General features: G+C 52.4%; 10 protein-coding genes across 10 annotated transcripts; 5 read left to right on the forward strand and 5 right to left on the reverse strand.

Moving 5' to 3' along the window:
- Positions 1–495: 495 nt before the first annotated feature.
- Positions 496–2,465, forward strand: M409DRAFT_57010 (GMC oxidoreductase; the record flags this gene model as incomplete). The annotated part of the gene is made up of 3 exons (XM_033813482.1): positions 496–699; positions 768–1,262; positions 1,314–2,465. The coding sequence occupies 3 exons, from the start codon at positions 496–498 to the stop codon at positions 2,463–2,465; spliced, it is 1,851 nt and encodes a 616-aa protein (XP_033664788.1).
- A 150-nt stretch (positions 2,466–2,615) lies between these two features.
- M409DRAFT_57011 (uncharacterized protein) lies at positions 2,616–4,464 on the reverse strand (the record flags this gene model as incomplete). Its single annotated transcript, XM_033813483.1, has 6 exons — positions 2,616–2,620; positions 2,722–3,335; positions 3,388–3,937; positions 3,986–4,151; positions 4,202–4,220; positions 4,277–4,464. 6 exons carry the CDS (start codon positions 4,462–4,464, stop codon positions 2,616–2,618), a joined length of 1,542 nt encoding a protein of 513 aa, XP_033664789.1.
- Positions 4,465–5,024: 560 nt separating this feature from the next.
- Positions 5,025–5,969, reverse strand: M409DRAFT_57012 (glycosyltransferase family 32 protein; the record flags this gene model as incomplete). The annotated part of the gene is made up of 1 exon (XM_033813484.1): positions 5,025–5,969. One exon carries the CDS (start codon positions 5,967–5,969, stop codon positions 5,025–5,027), a length of 945 nt encoding a protein of 314 aa, XP_033664790.1.
- Positions 5,970–6,899: 930 nt separating this feature from the next.
- Positions 6,900–8,483, forward strand: M409DRAFT_25679 (uncharacterized protein; the record flags this gene model as incomplete). The annotated part of the gene is made up of 2 exons (XM_033807792.1): positions 6,900–7,666; positions 7,724–8,483. The coding sequence occupies 2 exons, from the start codon at positions 6,900–6,902 to the stop codon at positions 8,481–8,483; spliced, it is 1,527 nt and encodes a 508-aa protein (XP_033664791.1).
- A 516-nt stretch (positions 8,484–8,999) lies between these two features.
- Positions 9,000–9,878, reverse strand: M409DRAFT_57014 (uncharacterized protein; the record flags this gene model as incomplete). Its single annotated transcript, XM_033813485.1, has 2 exons — positions 9,000–9,501; positions 9,553–9,878. 2 exons carry the CDS (start codon positions 9,876–9,878, stop codon positions 9,000–9,002), a joined length of 828 nt encoding a protein of 275 aa, XP_033664792.1.
- A 261-nt stretch (positions 9,879–10,139) lies between these two features.
- Positions 10,140–11,893, reverse strand: M409DRAFT_57015 (uncharacterized protein; the record flags this gene model as incomplete). Its single annotated transcript, XM_033813486.1, has 6 exons — positions 10,140–10,181; positions 10,239–10,345; positions 10,396–10,896; positions 10,945–11,685; positions 11,735–11,822; positions 11,873–11,893. 6 exons carry the CDS (start codon positions 11,891–11,893, stop codon positions 10,140–10,142), a joined length of 1,500 nt encoding a protein of 499 aa, XP_033664793.1.
- Positions 11,894–12,583: 690 nt separating this feature from the next.
- M409DRAFT_57016 (uncharacterized protein) lies at positions 12,584–14,522 on the forward strand (the record flags this gene model as incomplete). The annotated part of the gene is made up of 10 exons (XM_033813487.1): positions 12,584–12,887; positions 12,937–13,196; positions 13,250–13,419; positions 13,477–13,508; positions 13,561–13,779; positions 13,852–13,951; positions 14,008–14,144; positions 14,288–14,350; positions 14,403–14,429; positions 14,482–14,522. 10 exons carry the CDS (start codon positions 12,584–12,586, stop codon positions 14,520–14,522), a joined length of 1,353 nt encoding a protein of 450 aa, XP_033664794.1.
- Positions 14,523–15,156: 634 nt separating this feature from the next.
- On the reverse strand, positions 15,157–16,694 carry M409DRAFT_25683 (uncharacterized protein; the record flags this gene model as incomplete). The annotated part of the gene is made up of 5 exons (XM_033807793.1): positions 15,157–15,665; positions 15,719–15,937; positions 15,998–16,190; positions 16,251–16,314; positions 16,360–16,694. 5 exons carry the CDS (start codon positions 16,692–16,694, stop codon positions 15,157–15,159), a joined length of 1,320 nt encoding a protein of 439 aa, XP_033664795.1.
- A 2,064-nt stretch (positions 16,695–18,758) lies between these two features.
- Positions 18,759–20,104, forward strand: M409DRAFT_68167 (uncharacterized protein; the record flags this gene model as incomplete). Its single annotated transcript, XM_033817708.1, has 6 exons — positions 18,759–19,044; positions 19,130–19,318; positions 19,378–19,419; positions 19,475–19,743; positions 19,805–19,964; positions 20,016–20,104. The coding sequence occupies 6 exons, from the start codon at positions 18,759–18,761 to the stop codon at positions 20,102–20,104; spliced, it is 1,035 nt and encodes a 344-aa protein (XP_033664796.1).
- An 841-nt stretch (positions 20,105–20,945) lies between these two features.
- On the forward strand, positions 20,946–22,260 carry M409DRAFT_68168 (uncharacterized protein; the record flags this gene model as incomplete). Its single annotated transcript, XM_033817709.1, has 3 exons — positions 20,946–20,995; positions 21,106–22,119; positions 22,182–22,260. The coding sequence occupies 3 exons, from the start codon at positions 20,946–20,948 to the stop codon at positions 22,258–22,260; spliced, it is 1,143 nt and encodes a 380-aa protein (XP_033664797.1).
- Between the last annotated feature and the right edge of the window lie 23 nt (positions 22,261–22,283).

Here is a 22,283-nt window from a genome sequence, read left to right on the forward strand (position 1 = left end):
GCTTGCTGACGGACTTCTGGAGCGAAATATGTGACTACAACATGGAGATCTGACCTCCGATTTTCTGCATCCTTCGGAGCCACTTTGCCGCCAAGCCAACGTGACGCAGACGGTATTGCTTAACCTCGACTTCGAAAGTCTGCTTCAACTTCGCCGTCGAAATGAAATGATGTCGTGCCTTGCGCAGAGGCGGTCCACCTGGACAGGAGGCGGCCAAGGCTGCCACCAACCTGAGCCATATTAGAAAAGCTTAAATATAGGCTCAACGTGGCGGACCGTTTGTAAACGAGCACCCCTCGTAAAGAGAAAGAATTGCCGCTATTGGTTCGTAGATTCGACTCGCGTGCTGTTTTCACTGGGCGCTAGCCAACTATTGACTGAGCGCCGTTGAGTGCTGAGACGGAGCTGCATGTAACGCTCGTGTGTACATAATGAGAAGAATGGACTGCACTTCATGCTCTGCCCCTCCTCCAGCGTTCTGTTCCGGAGTCCGTCATGATGAGGGCGTTCACAACCGCCTTGCTGGCCGTCATTGCGGCAGTTACATCTGCTGCACCTGTAGAAGAACGAGATCTTGTCTTCGATTATATCGTCGTGGGCTCTGGAGCAGGAGGAGGCCCTTTGGCCAGCAGGCTCGCTCGCGCCAACAACACCGTTCTTCTCATCGAGTCGGGAGACGACCAAGGCCAGAACTACAACGTGAGTCTCGAATGGCGCGAAGAAGCGTGTTAGCAGTGAGTGTCTGGTGGCTAATGATGAGTCCCAAGTATTCGATCCCGGGCTTCCAAGCATCAGTAACACAGGACAAGCAGATCGCCTGGGATATCTTCGTCAACCACTACCAAGACCAGAGCCGAGCGCAGAGAGACCCCAAATATGTCCCCGGAAAGGGCATCCTCTACCCTCGTGCTGGCACCTTGGGCGGCTGTGTCTCTCACAATGCACTTATCTGGATTACACCACATGCTAGCGATTGGGACAACATCGCATCGATTACAGGAGACTCGTCATGGTCGTCTTCCAATATGCAGCAGTATTTGAACAAGGTTTACGAGTGGCAGCCAACAGGGCCTACAGACCCTGCTATTCTTCTTAAAGACAATATGCTCGTCCAGCATCTTGCTGGAGGTGCTGCTGTTATGGGTCTTGGCCCGGATCCACTTGCTGCGGTGACGGGGCTGGGGCAGACATTGCTTGTTGATCCAAATAACACTCCCGGTCGAGACTCACTTGAGGGCTTCTATCAGATTCCTCTTATTCAGGTATGATCAGTAGTTCGAGACGTACATATTAACGACTGACTCCGTGGCCAGAGAGGCGGTACCCGAGTCAGTGTACGAGACTTCATCGTCGACACCGTCAACAACGGCAGTCCATTGACCGTCCGTACCAACGCTCATGTCACGAAGATCAACTTCGACACAACCGGTGCTACACCAAAAGCCATCGGTGTCGATTTCCTAGACGGACCACATCTCTACCGAGCCAGCCCTCTCAGCGGTGCTGCTGGCACTCCCAACACGGCTCGAGCTCGAAAAGAAGTCATCATCGCAGGCGGTAGCTACAACACCGTCCAGACTCTCAAGCTCTCCGGAATTGGTCCCCAGGCTGAACTACAGAGCTTCGGCATCAACGTTATCAAGGACGCCCCAGGCCTGGGAAACAACATGCAAGATCGCTACGAAATCCCCGTGAACGCACTTCATCCCAACGATTTCGCAATCCTGGACGGCTGCACCTTCGACGCAAAGCCACACGACAAGTGCTTCACGCAATGGCAGAACAACCCCAGCGTCCTCGGCCTTCGAGGAGCCTACGGATCCGACGGCCTCGCTGCCGCCATGGCCGTTAACTCAGACTATGCAGACAATTCTGACATCGACCTCTTCATCTTCGGCGGCCCCGTAAACTTCACAGGCTACTTTCCCCGTTGGGGAGACGCCGCAGTCGCCAGCCACAAAGTCTTCAGTTGGTACACCCTGAAAGCCCACACCCGCAACACAGCCGGAACCGTCGAACTCCGCTCCACCGAACCCCTCGACACGCCCGTCATCAACTTCAACTACTTCGACACCGGCACCACGGCCAACGACGCCGACGTAAAGGACGTCAAAGCCCTCGTCCAAGCGATCAAAATGTCCCGTGAGGCGAATCAGCGCTACTACAACTATCCCTTGGCTGGCACCAACTGGACTGAGCAACGCCCCGGAGCCGACGTCACGTCCGATGCGGACCTCGAGCAGTTCGTTAAGGACCAGGCGTGGGGTCATCATGCTTGCTGTACGGCGAAGATTGGTTCTACGAGCGATCCAAGTGCGGTGCTTGATTCTGAGTTCCGGGTGATTGGGGTGGATGGTTTGAGGGTTGTAGACGCCTCTGTCTTTCCCCGTATACCAGGTGTATTCATTCAATCTGCCATATTCATGGTCAGTGAGAAGGCTGCTGATGTTATCTTGAATGGTTGAAGGTTGGGGGTGGACGGGGGGCCGAGCTGGAGTGAATTCAGTGGTACCACGTGACACGACCACACGATCCAATGAAACGATGAGTTCGCATGAATATCATGTCTAGAGCGTGATTATGTACAGATGGAAGTCTTTCATGATGCATCAAGTTCATACTTGGGAGTTCGAGGACAGTGCAGCTCGTACGGCTTGTGGATGCCGTTCAGCTCATGTGGCCGCAATTGCGTTGCGGACATCTCAACAACTTCGTGCGAACCCAACTCGTTTGTGCGCCAGACGTATGATGGTGGCCCACTGGAGTTGTCGTCTGGATAGGTGTGTTCTTGTGTGGTCAGCTCGGTCATGCTTTGGCTTGACTTCGCCAAGGATCTTCGCCGCCAAACGCAGAATATAGCAGTGGCAATGAATGCACCAGCGCCTAGGACTCCTCCGACAACAGCGCCGACGATTGTAGTGGTCGGTATGCTGCCGTTCGTCTCGGGTGACGCCGTCGCTGTCTCGCTTGCTGTGCCAGGGATGGTAGCAACAGTACCATCATCCGTGTTGTCGGTGACGTTACTGGCATTCGTCGAGCAGGCCCTGTCAATGGTCACAAGATTCGTGTCTGATGTAGCATTTGCGGTCCACAAAGTAAAAGTATTGGCCTCAAGATCGACCATGAGATACGCTGACGCGAAGAAATCTCTCCCGATGGTAGGATTGTCGTTCGCATTTGCATCGATGAGCACTCCGATCCTGACGATCGATGCACTGCTGTTCGTTTGAACCGCACCGTCCGATCCGACACTAGAATCAGGAACAACCAAGACATCGTTGGGTATGGTGACGCTGAATCCCGTGCTGAAGCCCAGAGTCAACTCGCCAACAAAGCTAGAGACTGGTCAGAGGTCTTGCAATGTGCTGGTGCTGCAGGTGTACTCACACATCACGAGGGCTGTAAAGTGGCTTGATCCAGTCTATAGGTGTAACATCTGTATATTCTAGGAATCTGTTGTAGTAGGGATTCGACGCCGCGGTCATGATGGACGGGAAGTTGACTCTGAAGCAAGCCGATATAGTCTGAGGGGCCAAGAGATCTGCTTCGGTACCATTCGGAAAATCGAGTCGCATACTCGTGAGGATCAGAGACATGCCAGATGGACAGCCCTTAGAAGGCTGTGCTAACGGCAGAGTGAGATTTGCACCAGTCGTCTTCGCCGCATCGTATCCACCGAAGACAATCGAGCCGTCCATAGCTGCGCTCGCTGTCGCGCTGTCAATTCCGGGCCAGTAACCCCATACACGAGATGAAATGTGTCCCGCGTCTTTCAAGGCGTTGAGCAATGTTGAGTTCCGTCCCAATCCGATATTGGCTTGGGGATTGAGATACTCCCCGTAATCGAGACCTGCCATCCCGATCGGATAGCTATCCACAGAGGCATTGCCTACATGTAGTGTGTCTTTAGCAAACTTGTTGAACCAAACGTGCGGACCTGTATATGTCAGCAATGACCTCCATAATCCTGAGCTTTCAAACATACCATCCACCCTGCCTTCGGTGTCTGTAGAATCTCCACCGGCTTCGAAGACATTCAAATCGCCCACCGCGGTTTTGGACAGGCTGGGGTCGTACAACCCACCTCTTTGAGAGAGGCATTGTGTTTCTGTGGTGTTTGGCCAGCAAAAGGCGGCGCTCGTGTTGAAGACCTGTTCCTAGTCAACGAGGCACTGGTTCACAGACGGGTCAATCGACTGACCCATGTATCGTTGAAGAAGCTGTGAGAGGATGCCATCAGTAAAAGATTCGTGGTGTAGGTTGAAAGTGTACTTACTCAGACGGCTGAAAGGAGAAGTTTTGTGCAGGAGTGCCGATTGACAGTGGTATGCCTCGGATCTCCTGTCCATTTGACAATTTGACATTGGTGACTGGTAGCGCAATCGGAGTCGGACTCGAGCACGCAGGAGCGGAAGAAGACGCAGCCAGAGAAAGTAGGCAAAACAGGAACAAGAGTGCCAGCATCTCACACAGGAAGAAAACAACAAAACTTCATAATGAGTGTGAACAGTGCAAAGAGAAGAAGTGGTGTCAAAGTTCCGCAGCGTGGCAGCTCTGGTCTTGATCTTTCGTGTGGCCGATGAGTTCGAACAGGTAATATTAGAACGCAACTCAAGCGCCGCTCTGCAGATAAACGTGTAGGATGTCTGCCAGCCGAAGGCCTGAGCGCTTTCTCGGCCAATAGATGTGTACGCAAATGAGAGAACAGGTGTGTTTCAAGCGCCAAGATTGTAGCCGCCAGAGATACCAGATGGTCCACTTTGGTCTTGCTGTGCCGCGACGGACGGCACAAATGCAGAAGATAACGAAACAACATGAACGTGGACTGTCAAGAAAAAATCGCTACGACTCGGTCGAGCGATGGAGTGATAATGGAATGAAGACAGAAAAGGTTTTGTTAAGCTGAGTGCCGGGCTCGCGGTCTTTGACTTATCTTTGTCTCCCAGTCTACCCCTAATTTTTACCAGGACTAACTCCATGCGCGGATCGCAAGAACGGCTCCCTTGCATTTCGCTGAATCAAGTCTACTGGTCTTCAACGTGAGCATTCCAGCCCTGATGGCCCCTCCAGTGGTGCGACACAAGTTGCTCCTCGTTGCCCCATGGTTTGCTGCCTGAATGATCCTGACCCGACGCAAAAGCGCTCACGGGTAGAATTAGCACGTCGCCAATCAGCTTGGGCCTGTCGATTTCGGAAAGGTCCTTGTAGGTGATGTTCTGGCCAGTCCGTTTGGTCAAAGCGTTCAGAATAGCAGCCGTGAACACTCGTGGTCCCGTGGTCTTCATAACAACATCGTAAGTAAGCACGGCGGAGTTTTCGTTGTCCTCCTCGAAGTCGTTCAGCTGTGTGACAACCTGGTCCACAACATGCTGTATAACGGGATGTTGGGGTTTCGACATAATTGTCCACTGACAAAGGCCTGCAGGCACTTTCAAGTCTGGCCTGGGCTCTTCACCTCGCGAATCGATCTCAATGCCCAAGACAACATTGCTTACATTCAGCAAGCCTTGCGGAACCCATTCTCGAATTGGCCTTGAGCAGTCCGTGTCGATGTCGGTATAAACGCCGCCTTCCGCAAGCAGCGTCAAGTATCGGATCAGGTCGGCTCGAAGGATTGGGTGGTCAATCTTCTCGAATGCCTGGATTATTTGCGGCTGCTCTTTGAAATGCTCTCGCACGTATGTTGTGGCAGACTCGCTGGTCAGGAGCTCATAGCGATATTCCCGATTCATGTCCGTCCATGTCTTCGATAGTCTCTGCAGCTCGTCGTCCATGTCCTGCGGGTATTGTTCCCATGTCTGCCATATCTTTCGTGGAAATTCGTCGTCAAACCGCCGGGTGTCTAGGACGTCGGATGGGGTTAAAGGTGTTTGCCTTGCAGAGTAGTGAAGTAGCAGAGCACCCAGACATAGCAGAGTGCCCGCTGCTATAATGTAGGATCGCAGAATGCTGGACCGGTGGTTGTACATCGGCGGATTGAAGTGAGCTTGATCGACTTACCCGGAGCGAATAGCTGCTACATGCTGTTTATATCGTCCGCATGCCTCAAGCATACAGGACGCTAATGAGTTGCGTCAATTCTCCAAGCGAGATGAGACGGCACAGTCGACGACAAAGATAGGAGATTCGACGTGCAGTCAGAAGAAGTTCAGCGCCAAGCGGGAAGCATCGTCTCGGGCCGCCATTGGCTTGACCTCACGTCTACGTTTCAATAGCCGCGGTCTTCTCTGCTATCTCGCATCGGCACCATTCTGCTGCAACGAACCTGACCATGTCATCTCCACTGAACATGCAGCGCATGGAGACTCACTTGCTGACCTTCGGCAACTACCAGCCGCTTCTGGGCTCGCAGAGCAATCGGTAAGGGTCAGGATTCACAATTGGAGCCTTTTGGAAAGAATAAGCAGAGTCTATGAACTCAATACCATGTGAGCTGTGCAAATTGTCGGAGCGCAAAAGCATGGCAGTAGAAATTTGACATGTTTCATAGCGATTTGCACTCCTACTTCGCGCTATGGCAGCCGATAGTTTCACCCTGGTGCTGCGCCGCATAGACATGGTAGCAGCTTAAGGGGCGACGGCAGCTGAGCGCCAACGATCCCAACGATCGGAGGAGAGCTGCTCTTCGCTCTCCATATCGTGTTGGTGAGCGCCAAACTTGTACTGTTTAGTTGCACACCTGCACACGCTGGCCTTCAAGTTGTTTGCTTACTCTTGTTCGAGTCGTCACTATGTTACACCTACGCTTAATCTTTCTTTCTTTCGTATCGCTTTCCCTACAGGACTGCGATAACACCCTGGTATTCTCTTTACCTGTGACCGATGTCACGTTATCGAACCGACAACTCATGCGCGGAGTTCCTATCGCCGTCGGCACGCCGCCCCAAAACTTGTCCATGATGCCACAGCCTTACCTCAACGATACCTGGCTCTACAACAGCAGTGTTTACTTCTGCAACTCGAGCTGGACCTCACCCACGGGCTGCCTCACGGTGCGCGGTGGGTTGTATGACCCCGAAGACTCGTCGACTAGCCAAAAAGCAAGCGATGTGAACGCAGCTGGCGGTGATCCAAGCGATACAGCGCGGACTCTTGATCTTCATATCTGGGAAAGCGAATGGGTCAACGACGAATTCAGCGTTGGAAACGCTACAATCGACAAGTTTGCTCTCGGCATGCCCGGATTTCCAATCTTTGATACATATGACACTCAGAGTCAGTTCGGCCTTGGCATTAACTCGACGCTTTTGAACGCCTTGAAGAGAATGGATGCGATAACATCGAGAGCATATTCCTGGTGGTGGGGCGTCCAGGGCGCAACAACACAAACGGACGGGCAGATCGTATTTGGCGGATACGATTCGGGGCGAATCCAGGGAACAAACTACACGAGACCAATGAGCACGCCTACCTACCCTGACTGCAACTCGGGGATGATGGTCACCATATCAGACCTTGTTCTGACGTTTCCAAATTCAACAAAGTACAGTCTACTCAGTCCAAATCAGATGACGGCATGCATCCTCCCCGATTACCCTTTGATCCTCACGATGCCATCCGATACTCCTTACACCAGGTTTGAAGCTGCCACCCAGACGCAAAGCTTTGGTCCTGTTGGCGGCAATGGTCTTGCCTTTCAAGGCGTTGGTTACTATCCGGACAACGTGTAAGTCTTGATTGACTCCCGTATGTATTAGCTTGCGAAATGCTGAATTGAAGACAGCTACCAGGGCAGCCTGACCATCAGTATCGGAGATTCAATTGACTTTGAATTCCCCAACGAGCTTCTTGTCGTACCTCCTACAAACGTCGAGCAAGATGGAGCTATCAAAGCCAACGAAACCGTTCGCGAAATCATGCTAGGCCCTACAAGTGCAGCTCTTGGGAATAAACCTGCAATCCTGGGACGCCATTTCTTCCAGGCTGCCTACCTGATGGTCGACTACGAGACGGACTCGTTCACACTGTGGAATGCGAATACTACGTCGACGACCAGCAGGCTTGTCGCATTGAATAATTGTACCAGCAACGAGACAAGGTCTCACACAGGCGGCGCCTCGTCAGAAACAAGTGCAGCACCGAGCGACGCTTCAAGTGCTCTATCTGGGGCTGGTGAAGGTAGAGTTGGGGAGCCTGCCTTGTCTTCAGGCGCCATTGCAGGTATCGCAGTGGGCACCACTTGCGCGGTGTTTGCAATTGCCGCTGCCGTTGTTGTATTTTGCTTCCGGCGTCGTGCCAAAGCCAACAAGTCTGCCGGGGAATTTTCAAGCAGCACAGCACTCGCACAGTATCCACTGGGAGGGTTCCCTGGCACAATTACGAAGCATGAGGCGATGTCGGGACAGTTGAGTGAGCTCAACGCGTACAACAAGCCCTCAGAGCTGGCCTCGGATTGGAAAGCGAGACACGAACTCGACGCTCCGAATTGGAGGAGTCCCAGGCATCCTGCACAGCGATCTCCGGCCGAGTTGGGCTCTCCGTAGATCTTTTAGCGAATAGTGAGTGTATAGATTCTAATTTCATGATGGAACTCTTTCCATTATAACCGCAACTAAGCCTGGAGAAGACACAGATATGATCTGACCTGGAGGCTTTCTCAATTGTCAGCTGCTGAGTCTTCGGCTGCTGCCCCTTGTACTGCTGGCACTTCGATTGCTGGACCTCGGACGCAATCTACCACATCTCCAGCAATCGGTTCGCCGCAGACTTGGGCCACCAGCTCAATGCGTACATTCCATTATAGAGAAACATGGTTGAGTTGCAAGATCCATGGTGGCTGCATGGAACTGTCAAGTTGCCAACGGTATAGATCTGGAAGAGTTGTGCATAAGCAGAGGAGCCTCACACCAACAATTTGCTGCTGAAACGTGTCCCGAATGGAGAGACGGGATACATGAGGGCATGCTTTGATGTGCTGCTCCCGAATATAGGTAATGTGAACTGCCGCAAAGTGGACGTGTGTTTTTGCGACAGAAACCGTCCTTGGAATCATCGGCCGCCTAGATTTTCGAAGGGGTACCACGGAATAAGGCAGATATTTCGGGATTGTTGATGGAGCGCACTCTCTCTAGCGCACTTTGGCCCTTATGCCCCTGACAAAGAACCCTCCGAGCTGGGTCAGCGCCATGTCTGAGGAGAGCTCGCGCGACCGGAATGTTCTCCCTCTCAACGGCCAGATAGAGAGGCGTAGGGAGAAAAGACATGGCCATCTGCCGGGAGGCAGTTGGATTCGTGTAGCGAAGCGCGTTGACATCAGGCCCTTTCGATGCAAGGAATTCAACCAATTCGGCACCTTCCCGCTCGTTCTTTCTCTCAACAGCACTATGCAGGAGATCTCCAAGCATCAAGTCTGCCCCTTCTACAAGGAGGAAAGACACCACCTGAAAGTCACCCGATGCGATTGCCTTGGCGAGAACGGGCTGGCCAAGGCTGTTGAGAGCATTGATGTCAGCTCCTTGGTCGATGAGCCATCTCATGAAGTCCTTGTCATCAACCGCGAAGCTGTGAACCCAATTAGTACAGCCAGTCTATAGTGGAGCGTAGTTTATTTACCAGAGCGGGCTGAACGCCCAGATAGAAGTGTTGATATCCCATCCAAAGTCCAAAAATGCTCGTATACATTCTTTGTCCTTGTGTTGGAACGCTTCTGCAACGATGTTCTCCGAGAGCTCTGGGTCTCTTTGCAGCAGCATCCGTAACCATTCTGGGTTTTGCGATACAACGGCTTCATGTTTGGATCGTAGGCTCAAAGATTCTGTAAGACCTCGGCTTGTTTCCCGGACCTTCTTTTGATCTTCAATTAATTCTTGAACTGCAGGCTCGCGCACATCTTTCAGCATATTCTCAAAATCTAAATCGAAGCTGTGTGATCCCGCCATTTTGTGAACGTGCCTCCGGGGAAGAGAAAGACATGGTAGGGGTGAAAATAGGGAAGGCATCAACGAGATATATGAGGCACAGCCTTGTGCGCTACGCCCAATACGTAGCAGCTGAACGAACAGCACTGTCCTTTTCAGGCTTGGCAACGGCGGCAACCTTCGAATCTTCACCGGTCCCGGTTCCGGATGGTGCACCAACAACAACATCCATATGTTCCACGTTACATTTTATTTCATCTACAAGCATACTGCTAGTGCTACCTAGTAGTGGTCGGATAGCGTCAAGGTGCCAGTCTTGGTAATCTGGAGGAAAGGGGTCAGCTTTGCACAGCGCGCCGAACACGATACGACACTACTCACCATGTACTCCTGGATGGCCACGTCCTTGCCGGATTCCTTGCCATATCCGGACTCCTTGATACCGCCGAACGGTGACTCAGCGGCTGAAGAGTTGCCAGTGTTCATTCCTATCAGTTGTCAGTGAGAACACCATGTTGGGAGCATGCGAGATACGAACCGATCATGCCAGCCTCCAGGTTTTCCAGCAGCCTCCAGGTCCGGTCTACGTTCTTCGTGAAGAAGTAGCTGGCCAAACCCATACTGGTGTCGTTCGCTCTTTGGACGGCCTCTTCCTCGGTATCGAACTCAAACAGAGCCATGACAGGCGCAAACGTCTCCTCCCGGGCGATCAACATGGAGTCTTTCGCGCCAGTGATGACCGTGGGCTCGAAGAAGTATCCGTCGTATCCCGGTGTACCGTGCAGCTTCTTGCCTCCCAACAAGACTTTTCCGCCATTCTTCTGCGCATCTTCGACCTGGGCAGCCGCCTTGTCCAAACTACGATCGGTGGTGACTGGGCCCATTGTGGTCTTCTTATCGGCTCCGTGTCCGACGACAAGCTCTTTCGTCTTGGCTGAAAGGATTTGGGTGAACTTTTCATACACTCCCTTCTGGACATATACTCGATTCGCGGTGATACATGCTTGACCGGCGTGTCGCCATTTGAGAGCCATGAGCTCTGTGGAGAGTCAGCCAAAAGACTGTCATTGACAACGCATACACTTACGAGTTGCTGCTTGTTCCAGGTCCGCATCATCAAAGACGAGGAACGGGCAGTTACCACCAAGCTCCAAAGTGCACTTTTTGAGGCCGTCGCTGCAAATCTTCGCTACGAGCTTTCCGACTCGGGTGCTGCCAGTGAAAGTCACCTTCTTGGTCAGGGGGTGTCGGCAGAGAGATTCGCTGAGAGCTGGTGTGGTTTCGAGGCTAGTCGGCATGACACTGAACACTCCCTTGGGGAAGCCTGCCTTCTCTGCGAGATATGCCAGCGCTCCAACAGAGAATGGGGTCTCTGGAGAGGGCTTGACGATCATGGTACAACCAGCAGCCAATGCAGCTCCTGCCTTTCGCAAGATCATAGCGATGGGGAAGTTCCATGGGACCAAGGCTACAGCCACACCAATGGGCTGCTTGACGGTGAACACTCGTCGACCTGGTGCCGCTGGAACCTGCATCGTTCCCTGGACTCTTTCAGCCTCGCCTGCAAACCACCATGTGAAGCCAAGAGCATAATCCAGCTCTCCTTGGGATTCGAAGATGGGCTTTCCGCATTCGTAGGTCACGATCTGAGCCAGGTCGTCTCGGTTCTCGCGAATGAGTTGGTCCCACTTCAGCAGCCACTGTGCTCTTGTTCTTGGGTTGACCTTCCGGTAATCCTGGAACGCAGCGTGTGATGCCTTCAGTGCATCGTCGACATCGTCAGGACCCATGTCTGGAGCCGTGGCCCAGACCTTGCCATTGCCGGGATCTGCACAATCAGAGCACGCTCATAACGATCTCGCAACAAGAAAACCTACCGACGACATCGAAACGTTTGCTCGTCTTGCTGTCGATCCAGTTGCCCCCAACAAGAGCCTTGTCACGGAACAATTCAGGATTGTTCAACTGCAAGAAGTCAGATTCTGCAATACGAAAGCTGCTCCGATATCGCCTACCTTGAAGGGTAGATTTGCCATCTTGACCGTTTCTGTGTCTGTTGCTGTCGTGGCTGGCTTCGTGCTTGGAACGGTCTTTCTTCTCTTTGTTGGCCTCGCCAGAGTGAAGACTTGGGATGTGAAGAAGTTGATGAGTGAACTAACAATTCCTGTCTCTGCGTCATGAGCTCTTTGCTCGCTGTTCTAAGCCGAGCTAGAGCGGGGGACTCAAATAAGCCGCCCCACATACGTCAATACCAGAGATACCAGGTACGGGCAAGACGTTGGCCGGGAATAATTTGACGTTCTCTAGGGCACTTGGCCTCGAGACGACGACGCGTGGGACGCACTCACCTCCGCACGCCCGCGATCATCGTGGAAACGACACAAGACTGTGATTGCGTGGCTGTGTGCTTCCCACCAACAAACTTCAATTCCCCGCATTCTTCCCTCATCTCAAGGAGCTCTTTGGTGAGGGAAAGCTGTCAGAACAGGTACGAACGACGAATAGCATTCGAAAAGACCGTAGGAATGGGTCTGGAAGGTATAAAAGAAGGACCAGAAACCCCCAGTACGTAGATACCGTCTCCGTTTCATCGAATCTGATTTGAACTCTTCATGCATGGTGACCTTGGTGGTGTCACAAGCATATATATCTCTTAGATCCCTCTCGTAGTTCACGATATGCCCAGACCCAAAAGACAGAAAGTAAACGGGAATCATTCAAACAATATGGCACATGCTTGGTCAGACTTGCCCTCAGTTCTCTCTGCTGCCCTGCCCAAGGCTCAGAAGGCTGCTCAGGATGACGGACAATTGAAGGCTTTCGCCGATACAAGGGCGATTATTGGTCCTGCTACGTTTGGTATCAAGTCCGGTGGATCCGACAGTGCCATTCTTGTAACTGTCACCGACGGCAAGGTTGAGATCCATAGTGGAAAGGCCAAGGATGCCGAGTTCGTACTGGGTGCTCTTCCAGAGCAATGGCAAGAGTTCATGAAACAGACTCCAGTCATGCCATACCAATCCTACTGGGGTGAGTAATGACCTTGGTCCTCATACCCTTTGCTACCTGTAGAGACCAGCAATGAGACGGAGACTATCTGGCAGAGATGCTGACGAGGGCAAAGGAATGTTTGGGATGAACATCAAGCAAGAAGGTATCACGGTCGAAGGTGATCAACAGTCGTTCGCCCGCTGGACGCACATCTGGAGGCGAGTGCTCGAACTCATCCATGATGCACACTCTGGCCCTACCCCGGCAGACGATGAGCCCGAGGTGGACGAAGATAATATCACGGGTCGCTACGTTTATATCACTTCTCCCATCTGGGGCAAGTGCAAAGTAAGTGTGTTCATATGCCCGGAAATGGCTAGTATCGCTGACGTTGGAGCAAGGTCTTCTACGAACACGCCGGTGATGGTGATCAGCAGATAGTGTTCTTGCACACCGCTGGCAGCGATAGCAGACAATACCACGGCGTCATGAACGACGAGCGTATGCGCAAGAAGTGCAGCATGTTCGCCCTTGATCTGCCAGCCCACGGTCGCAGTTTCCCATACCAAGGGTGAGTATCTCCGTTAGAATGATTCCGATTATGCTCTGCTAATGCGGTCCATCGCAGATATTGGCCAGGCAACCACACCAACACCGAAGGTATGCCAAGCCCACAGCTTCCTAATCGGGTTGGCGCTAATAATCGCTACAGACGCCTACGTCGGTTGCATCGCCGCCTTCGTGAAGAAGTTGAACCTTAACAAGCCGATCATCTGCGGTGCCTCCATGGCCGGACAGATCAGCTTGGCCTGCGCGATCCGCTACAAAGAAGTCGGCTGCGTCGGCACAATCCCCCTTCAAGGCTCCGACTACCTCGACATGGACAGGCAGTGGAACGACCGCTCGCCATATGTCAACCAAGCGCTGTACAGTAAGTTTGAAGTATACTAGGAGCATGCAGGATATGCGGGACCGCATAGCTAATTAAATTTTGCGCGAACAGACCCTGAGTGGATCTACGGCATGATGTCTCCCACTGCACCCCTTAAGAACCGCCAATTGATCTGGCACTTGTACTCAGCGCAGGCGTATGGCATCTTCCAGTAAGTCATATACCCGCTCCTTGAGCACTCAAACAGACAACACTGACTCGCCACAGCGGCGATCTCGACATGTACTTCGGCGGCTGGGACGGCCGTTCCAGGATGAAAGACATCGACACAAAGGCCTGCCCAGTCTACATGTTGACGGGCGAATACGACTGGTCCAACACGCCAGAGATGGCGCAGAAGACATGTAAGTCATATCGAATGATGTCAGGATCTCCCACTGTGATACGGCCGTGCTATGAACAACATTGCTGGCTGCATCACGAAGGGGCCGATTGTCCGAGATAAATTACCAAATTTGAGACTTGCTAACTTTCACCCCCTCTGCAGGTGATAAGATTCCAGGAGGAAAACACCAAGCCATGGCTGGGCTGGGTCACTTCCCAGCGACAGGTATGTTCCATAAGGTCTTGATCACATGAAAGCGTGCTAATTCAGACAACAGAGAACCCAAAGGTCTTCGTTGGTTATGGTGAGTTCAACGTTTGTTTCTTTGGATAAGACATGCTGACTTGTAGTTACAGTCCTTGAGGCTATCGATCATATCCAGAAGACCAGAGCTTAGAGCGACGGATCGAGTTGAACATGATGGTTGTACTAGTGCTTGACAGAATATAGCGTTGTACAAAGTGCCCTGTCTCCGACCACGTCAATGTCATAAGGTCCGAAATATGTACTTCCGTAATCGTGGTGAAATCGTCGAGGATTTAAAGTAGCATGGATCGTGTTGGTGGCCTCATTACCCTTGATTTTTCCGAACATTCACTCGCATCTAAAACACACTGCTGAGCATTCGCCGAAAGACTAGACAAGCCATGTCTTTCATACCGATCATACGTAGCTACCAACGCTGTAGTGACATATTTCAGCATAGAAGACTTACATCCAACATGGAAGTGATCCAACTCATCTATCAAGTCCAATCTATCAGATCGAAGTAAATGGTATCTACATTGCAATTTCATCGCATCATAGGTCTCGTCTACGGTGCGATTGTACTGTGGTCCCACAAAATAGTGCAAAAAGAGCTTTTCCCAAGCTTTGGTGCTGTCGTTCCCAAAATGTCTCTTGCTCGTAACCCCTTTTTCACTCCCTTGATCTTCATCGATCCTCCTCGTGCATACGCAAGGATGAGGCCGTTGTTCAGCACGCACTCGCCTGTCCACAAAAGCACATGTCGACCAGGCGCCGATGTGTCTTCACAGCAGACTAGACCTGTATGGCCTCCCAGCATGCCATTCCAGAGTTCGCTCTGGCGCTGAAAGAACTTCAGGCCGGACCGCCGGAGCCATATACAAGTCATCCACGAGAACGCCAGGGTGCACATGCAATGGTGCAGCTCGCTCAATATCGAGGTCTCGGCTCCCATCTCCTTGCGCTGCGCGCTGTGGCTTTTGTATGAAGCACTCTTGGCTCGCGTTCTCCTGCGCAATTCCTTCCGCTTCGATATAAGTCGTCCTTGCGGTTGTACACTGGCTCTTTGACCCACATGTGGTGTCCGTTTTCGTGGTCTTGCTGTTCTTACTGACGCTGGCGGAGTACTCGATGAGTTCGATGGGTTCGGGCTTTCGAAGCATTGTGTTCAGCCTGCTTAGTCGGCTCGATTTGCCGCTGGAGCCGTTGCCTGAATTGTCGGAGCCTTGCCGGCGGCGATTTCGTTCTTCGGCTCGAAGTCTATATTCTCGATTCCAGAACGATTTCTTGAACACTAGGTATGGTCAGCATCCCCGAAGACTTCTCGGAAAGCGCAGCAACGCGTACTTGGCTTCATGATAGGCGCATTCACAGCTGCGATTCCCGCTATCGTTTCGCGCACGCCCCATCGATTGATGGTGAGAGCAGATGGATGAGAGCCCAGAGTCATGACGATGCGGACGATCGCAGCGGTGATGATGAATATACCTGATCCAAGGAGGATACTCAAGGTGATTCGCTTGCGAATGGGGATCCGCAGTTTCCAGAGAAGAGGTAACGGGACACCTATGTGATGTTCTATGTCAGCGGAGAGGATACTAGGCGCAGTCAGTTAAGGAGACTTACAAAGAAGGGCAGCATCAGTGAGAACATTCAAAGTTGTGCAGACAATGAAATTCTGGCTGCGAAGAGTACATTTCGGTGGGGGAATTGGCTGGACTTGCCAATTGAGTCTGATAGGGCTGCAGCTGAGGGAGATGGTTAAGAACATGGCGATATAAGTCAAGAACGATACGACTGCGAGTGCTTTGACCACAGTCTGTCGGAAGAGAGAACATCAGCAACATCTAAGGTCGTTACATGTGGCTTTAGAACATACCTGCTGGGTCAACCCAAACGTGAGTCGGTTGTAGAAGAACAACATGCATCCTTTGAGGCCCCAACTGCACACCGTCAGTCGTAAACGAGTCATGTTGACTAATACTCACATCAGTGCGGTATATGTATACCAAGCAACTAGCTCCATCTTCGACCCATGGACAACGTCGCTGATTTGAGCCTTGTTGAAGGTCGCTAGCCGCTCTTCTTGGCCGATGTAGTCCACGTTGGATCCCTCCAGGTAAACGAGAGTGACAGTGACAGCATCGGCAGTGTAGCAGCCAAGAACCACGAACGACATGTAGTCATCGCCTTGGAACTGCCTGAGTCCGACTGTCCTCAAACGGACTAGAAACCGGACGATAAGAATGACGACTCCGACGCCGAAGAGAGCCCAAACCTCTTCGAGATACGAGGCGTCATGATAGACCTGCGTGCTCCCCATCGTGCGCAGAGATCGACGCGAAGAGAGGTGGCCGATCGAAGGCGCAGATCGAAGCAACACAAGAGCAAAACATGAAAATTGCTAGGCGATCCGGCCATCGCAATGCACTTACCAAGTTCATAAGGTTCATCGTCAGACTTACTCGTTCAGTTCAGCAAACGCTGCAAGAAATGCTTCTGCATAAACATATCGAGCGTCTTGGCCCTGGATATTCTCCGGTCTTGCGGCATTGGTGGCTGTAAGGCTGGGGGTTCCTTGTAGATTAGCTCACCGAACGCCCGGGGGATCGCCGGTGCGCAAACTTCCACAGTGAGTGAACTGCTGTGCTCGTGAACCATTGAAGTCGTCGGCGGTTTGCGCCTGATCGTAGGGCCCAACACTTTCTGAGTGGCGTTGTCATACCTATGCGATGGAAGTAAGTTCTCGCAACTTGAAGCATTTGTTTCTTGACTGCCGATGCTGATTACAAGAGAGGGTGACTGAGCACCCATCTTGAACTCTCTCGAGTCATTTGGATACGGCAGTTGATATACTGGCTCAAAGTTTTGAGGGCCAATGCTCGCGATTGATACAATTCCTAAAGTATCGTGCTCGGCAGTTCATATGTTGCTGATCACATCAGGTCCTGATTACCTAGCCCTATGAGCTGCGAGACCTGCAATGTTAGTATCATCAGTACGAAGGACGATAAATTATATCAATGTTCAGGAAGTGAGGATAATTTAAGAGCTTCACCTCAGAAGAGAGGAGGTCGATGGATTAAGGTGTGGGAGCTCGGATTCGGGCCGAGCGCTCGGACCATCGGCTACAATCTCTACCCGGAATTGAACAGTCCTGCCAACAACAACATCACCAAGTGGACAGTCGTGCGCAACAGCAGCAGGGATTTGGAAAACACTTCCTCGCCCTCTGTTTCGTATCCACCATTTGCGTACGATCAACCCCAAGCTTCTGCTGCAGCTGCCATGGCTCCAAAATGTGGCTGTGCCATGCCATCCAGGATCCAGCGCAATGGCCCCAGTATTGCCATCCTTCGACCAGAAGCGGTCCCAAGCAGTACACCAAACCTGCAGATACTGAAGAAATCACACAACGTGCACCGAAGATGCAGCGAAGAACACAAGACTCGCAAGCTTTTGCGCAAGAATTGCAACAATACCTTGCGCCAACACTGCCCACAGGCCCTAGGAACGGCTCGTAGACTCGGCTTCTGGCAATCTGGGATTGCAGGAAGTCTTTGATGCCGGTATCTATACCCTCTTCAAAGTGGAACGCATGAGACCGACATCTCTCTGTGCTCAGAAGCGAGCAAGCGCTCAATCGCAGCCCCGGCTGCTTGTTAGCCAGCTTGCGAACGGTAGGGATATGTACATGCTCTGCTTTGGGCGGCAAGAGAAGAGTGCCGGTCGAGGCCTTTGGCTTCGTCTGCCCGAGCAAAGACTTTCTCCACAAACTTCGTTTGTGCAGCTCCGACAGCCCATGGTGTCGTTACGACCTTGGCCAGGCACTCGAAACCCAACATGCCCAATGAGTGTGGCAGCGATCCTTGTACTGCGAGAGTTTTCGACGTCACCTCACCTGATAATTCTGGAGACCCCGCCAGGGAGGTACACTGCGGGGTTCGTGAATCCTCTGCGTTCCTTGTGTAAGTATGCGAGGAACCTGTGGCACGACGTTGACGGCAGTAGATAAACCATGGCGCCATCAAGGTGTCGAAACGCGAAACAACGCCCTTCTGAAAAGGACTCCAACCTCCTGAACGCTTCTCCTTCGTTTCTGCACTGCATAGAAGACTACGCCTCCAAATATGCAATTTCAAATGTCAAGAAGTCAAAGCTCATCATCATGGACAAGCCACCTCTGTTGTTCCGATGCACCGGCGTGAGGAGTCTCGTCTCTGCGAAGTGGCGCTGGTGGACAATGCTGCTCCATTTCTCCAGTCTTATTCTGCAGGCCAACGATGAGGAGAACCATAACATCAGCTTTTGTCCGGAAATACAGACCCTCTAGCTCTCGACCTGCTCTCTCAATCCTCAACTCAAGACCAGCTTCCAAACAATCACCATGACAAAGATGAAGGCATTGACGTATGATGATATTGGCAAGTGGAAAGTGGTTGAGAAAGATGTGCCAACGATTCAAGACGGTGGAGATGCAATCGTGAAGCTTGTACGAACAACGATTTGCGGAACAGATCTTCACATCCTCAAAGGCGATGTTCCTACCTGCGACAAGGGACGTACTTTGGGCCACGAGGGCATTGGAGTCATTACCGAAGCCGGATCCGAATTGAAAAACTTCAAGAAGGGCGATAGGGTGGTGATTCGATGCATCACATGCTGCGGAAGCTGTTCGTTCTGCAAGAGAAGGTGAGGTACTCACGTTGGAATAGGCAAATGATTTGTAGAAGAGAGCCGAATACTTATGATTCCCAGCAATGGCCGACTCCTGCAGGAAAGCAGGCTGGATTTTAGGGCACACGCACGATGGAACACAAGCCGAGTACGTCCGTATTCGCTATGCAGACACCTCCTTGTTTCCCGTGCCTGCAGGCGCAGATGAGCGTGCACTGCTTGTGTTCAGCGACATCCTTCCCACTGGGCTTGAGGTTGGCACCTTGAGAGGTATGTTTGTGCCATGGAGTGGCAGTACAGAGCTTTGGCTGACTCGAGTTGTATATCAGGCAAAGTGACGCCTGGCTGCAGCGTAGCCATTGTGGGCGCTGGTATGATGGACCCCAACCCTTCAAAATCCAATTTTCGATTGACAGCGTTACATAGGCCCGGTTGGCCTGGCGGCTGGGCTCACAGCTCAACTGTATGCACCACGCAAGATTTGCTTCTTTGACCAGGACGACTATCGTCTTCAAGTGGCGAAGAAGATGGGCGCGACACATACATATAATGTCAAAGGCAACTCTGACATTCGCGCTCTAGCGAAAGAGCACATTGGAGAAGCGGACGGCTTTGACGTCGTGATGGAGGCTGTCGGTATTCCCGCGACATTCGACATGTGCCAGGAGCTGGTTGGTCTTGGTGGACACATCGCGGTGAGCATACCGAAAGACGGTCAATATCCTTGCTGAGACTTTTACTGATGCATTTACCCAGAACATTGGCGTACACGGCAAACCCGTCAACTTGTCTATCGATAAACTCTGGTCTCGAAGCGTCACGATTTCGATGGCACTTGTGAGTGCACATACTATTCCGACTTTGTTGGACCTGTATGCTGCCGGCAAGATCGATGCCAGCGATATGATCACGCATGGTCAGTACCCATACTAAAACCTGCAGTATCTTCTACTGATTCGTGCTCCAGACTTCAAATTCAGCGAGATCGAGAAGGCGTATGATGTATTCAGTCGCGCCGCGGACACCAAGTCCTTGAAGGTCAACATCGAGTTCTGAGGAGGAATCCATCAATGCTCTTGTATAATGTACTTGGACACCTACGTCTGCTAATAGTATAGTGCATATACTCGCCACTCACTCGGACTTCGTATTCCTTCTCGCCGCCTTCGCATCTCAGTCCGCGGTAATACTCTGGGGCTTTATGATCGCATACGCAAACACAACCCGAGCACCCGTCCAAGGAAGGAACGACGGTTTACTCGAGATGCTGTCCAGCTGAAGGTCGGCACCAGTGCCCAAAAGAACTCCAGCATCCCTCGTAAAGCGAGATATGTCATCCAGTCAGGCGCTGTGCATGCTGCAGGTACCAGAAGACCTAGTACCACTAAAGGTAATTTGATGAGGTGAGTCGTCCGGTCGTGAAGACGGGAATCCTTAGTCTCTGCAAATAGAATCGTGGTGGGGTGCGCAGTCGTCATCCGGCTCTCGGCGTTGTGTCGAGTCTTCACCACGCGGACTCTCTTGTGACAGCCCTACGAAGGAAGGCAACGTGCTTCACCACACTTTGTTTGCTCCCGCCGTCCTGCGTGAGATATTGAGGCCGCAGCTCTCCACTACACAGCTCCTCACCGGTCCCAGCCCATTTATTTCGTCAGGCCACCTCTGTCGCTATTGAACCACCGACGAAGCCTTGCCAGCCCAGCCCAACCCAACCCCTCCTTTTGACCTTCGCTGCACACCTCTGAACAACCAGGTTGCCTCGAGCAGTCGCGGAAAGGATCCACCCAGTACGAAGGTTCACTCGGCACTGCTCTGACTGACGTACTGCACACCACGCGACTCCTGCTCATCTAAGCGCAAAGTCTGCGCGCTGCTCGACGAAGACAGAGCGGGCACCATGTCGGGACTCTACAATCGAGGCGGATACAACCCAGATGCTCTGCCGGCGTATGTATTTGCCCCCCATCGTGTCCGGCCGTATTCGTGACTTCTATTTTCACTCCACCTCCTACGTCTACTTGAGCCAACCCATCGCTGATGAGACACGTCCACTTCAGACACGCCGAGCCTGAGCAAGCTGCTCAGATGATGAACCCCAACTCCAGCGTGCCGCCTCCCAGGCGAGACGATCGTAACAAACCTGTCCCTCCTCCGCCTTCGCAAGCGTCCAACCTGAGACCAGGCCAAGACGACCCATACCGCCGACAGAGCCCCGCCAACTACCAGGCCCCGGCCGTGCCAGGCGCATACGGCTCTTCGAATCCACCACCACCACAGAACCAAGGCTACAACGACTATGCGAGACAGAACTCACCGCGATATGACCAGTACAGTCAGTCTCAAAGATATGGCGGGCAGGGGCAAGCACAGGGACAATACAACCAGCAAGGCGGCTATGGCAGCCAAGGCGGCGCTCCACCACCACGACAGAGCAGCGCCAACTACGGCATGACCTCTCCACCACCGCCAGCGAGCTACGGTCAAGGCCCTCCACCACAAGGCTACCACAACCGCCCGCCGATCCCAGAATACCAACGACCGCCCACCACAGCCCCGCCACGAGACGGCAACGACCGCGACGCACTCTGGTCGACCTTCCTCCAAGTCGACAAGAACCGCACCGGCCAGCTCTCCGAAGCCGAACTCCAGCGCGCCCTCGTCAACGGGGACTACACAGCCTTCGACCCACACACGGTGAAAATGATGATCCGGATGTTCGACACCGACCGCAGCGGCACCATAAACTTCGACGAGTTCTGCGGATTGTGGGGCTTCCTCTCCGCATGGCGAGCCCTCTTCGACCGATTCGACGTGGACCGATCCGGGAATATCTCATTACGGGAGTTTGAAGATGCTCTGGTGGCGTTTGGGTACAGACTCTCACCACAATTCGTCCAGCTCCTCTTCAGCACTTACGCGAAATCGCACAGCCGGGGACGGGGAGACGATGGCGAGAGGGAGAAGGTGTTGTCGTTCGATTTGTTCGTGCAGGCGTGCATTAGTCTGAAACGCATGACGGATGTGTTTAAGAAGTACGATACCGATCGGGATGGGTACATCACATTGAGCTTGTAAGTTCTGAACATCACCGAGGAGCACACGGCGGGATGTTGTACTGACTTGACGGTGGCAGTGAGGAATTCTTAACAGGTGGGCAAAGCCTCTTCCTGTTCAATTCCATCTCCGCGCAGACGGACACAGGACTCTATTGAAAGCAATCGCGAATGAAGACTGA

Source organism: Zasmidium cellare, assembly GCF_010093935.1.
Source record: "Zasmidium cellare ATCC 36951 unplaced genomic scaffold M409scaffold_28, whole genome shotgun sequence".
Taxonomy (NCBI): Eukaryota; Fungi; Ascomycota; class Dothideomycetes; order Mycosphaerellales; family Mycosphaerellaceae; genus Zasmidium; species Zasmidium cellare.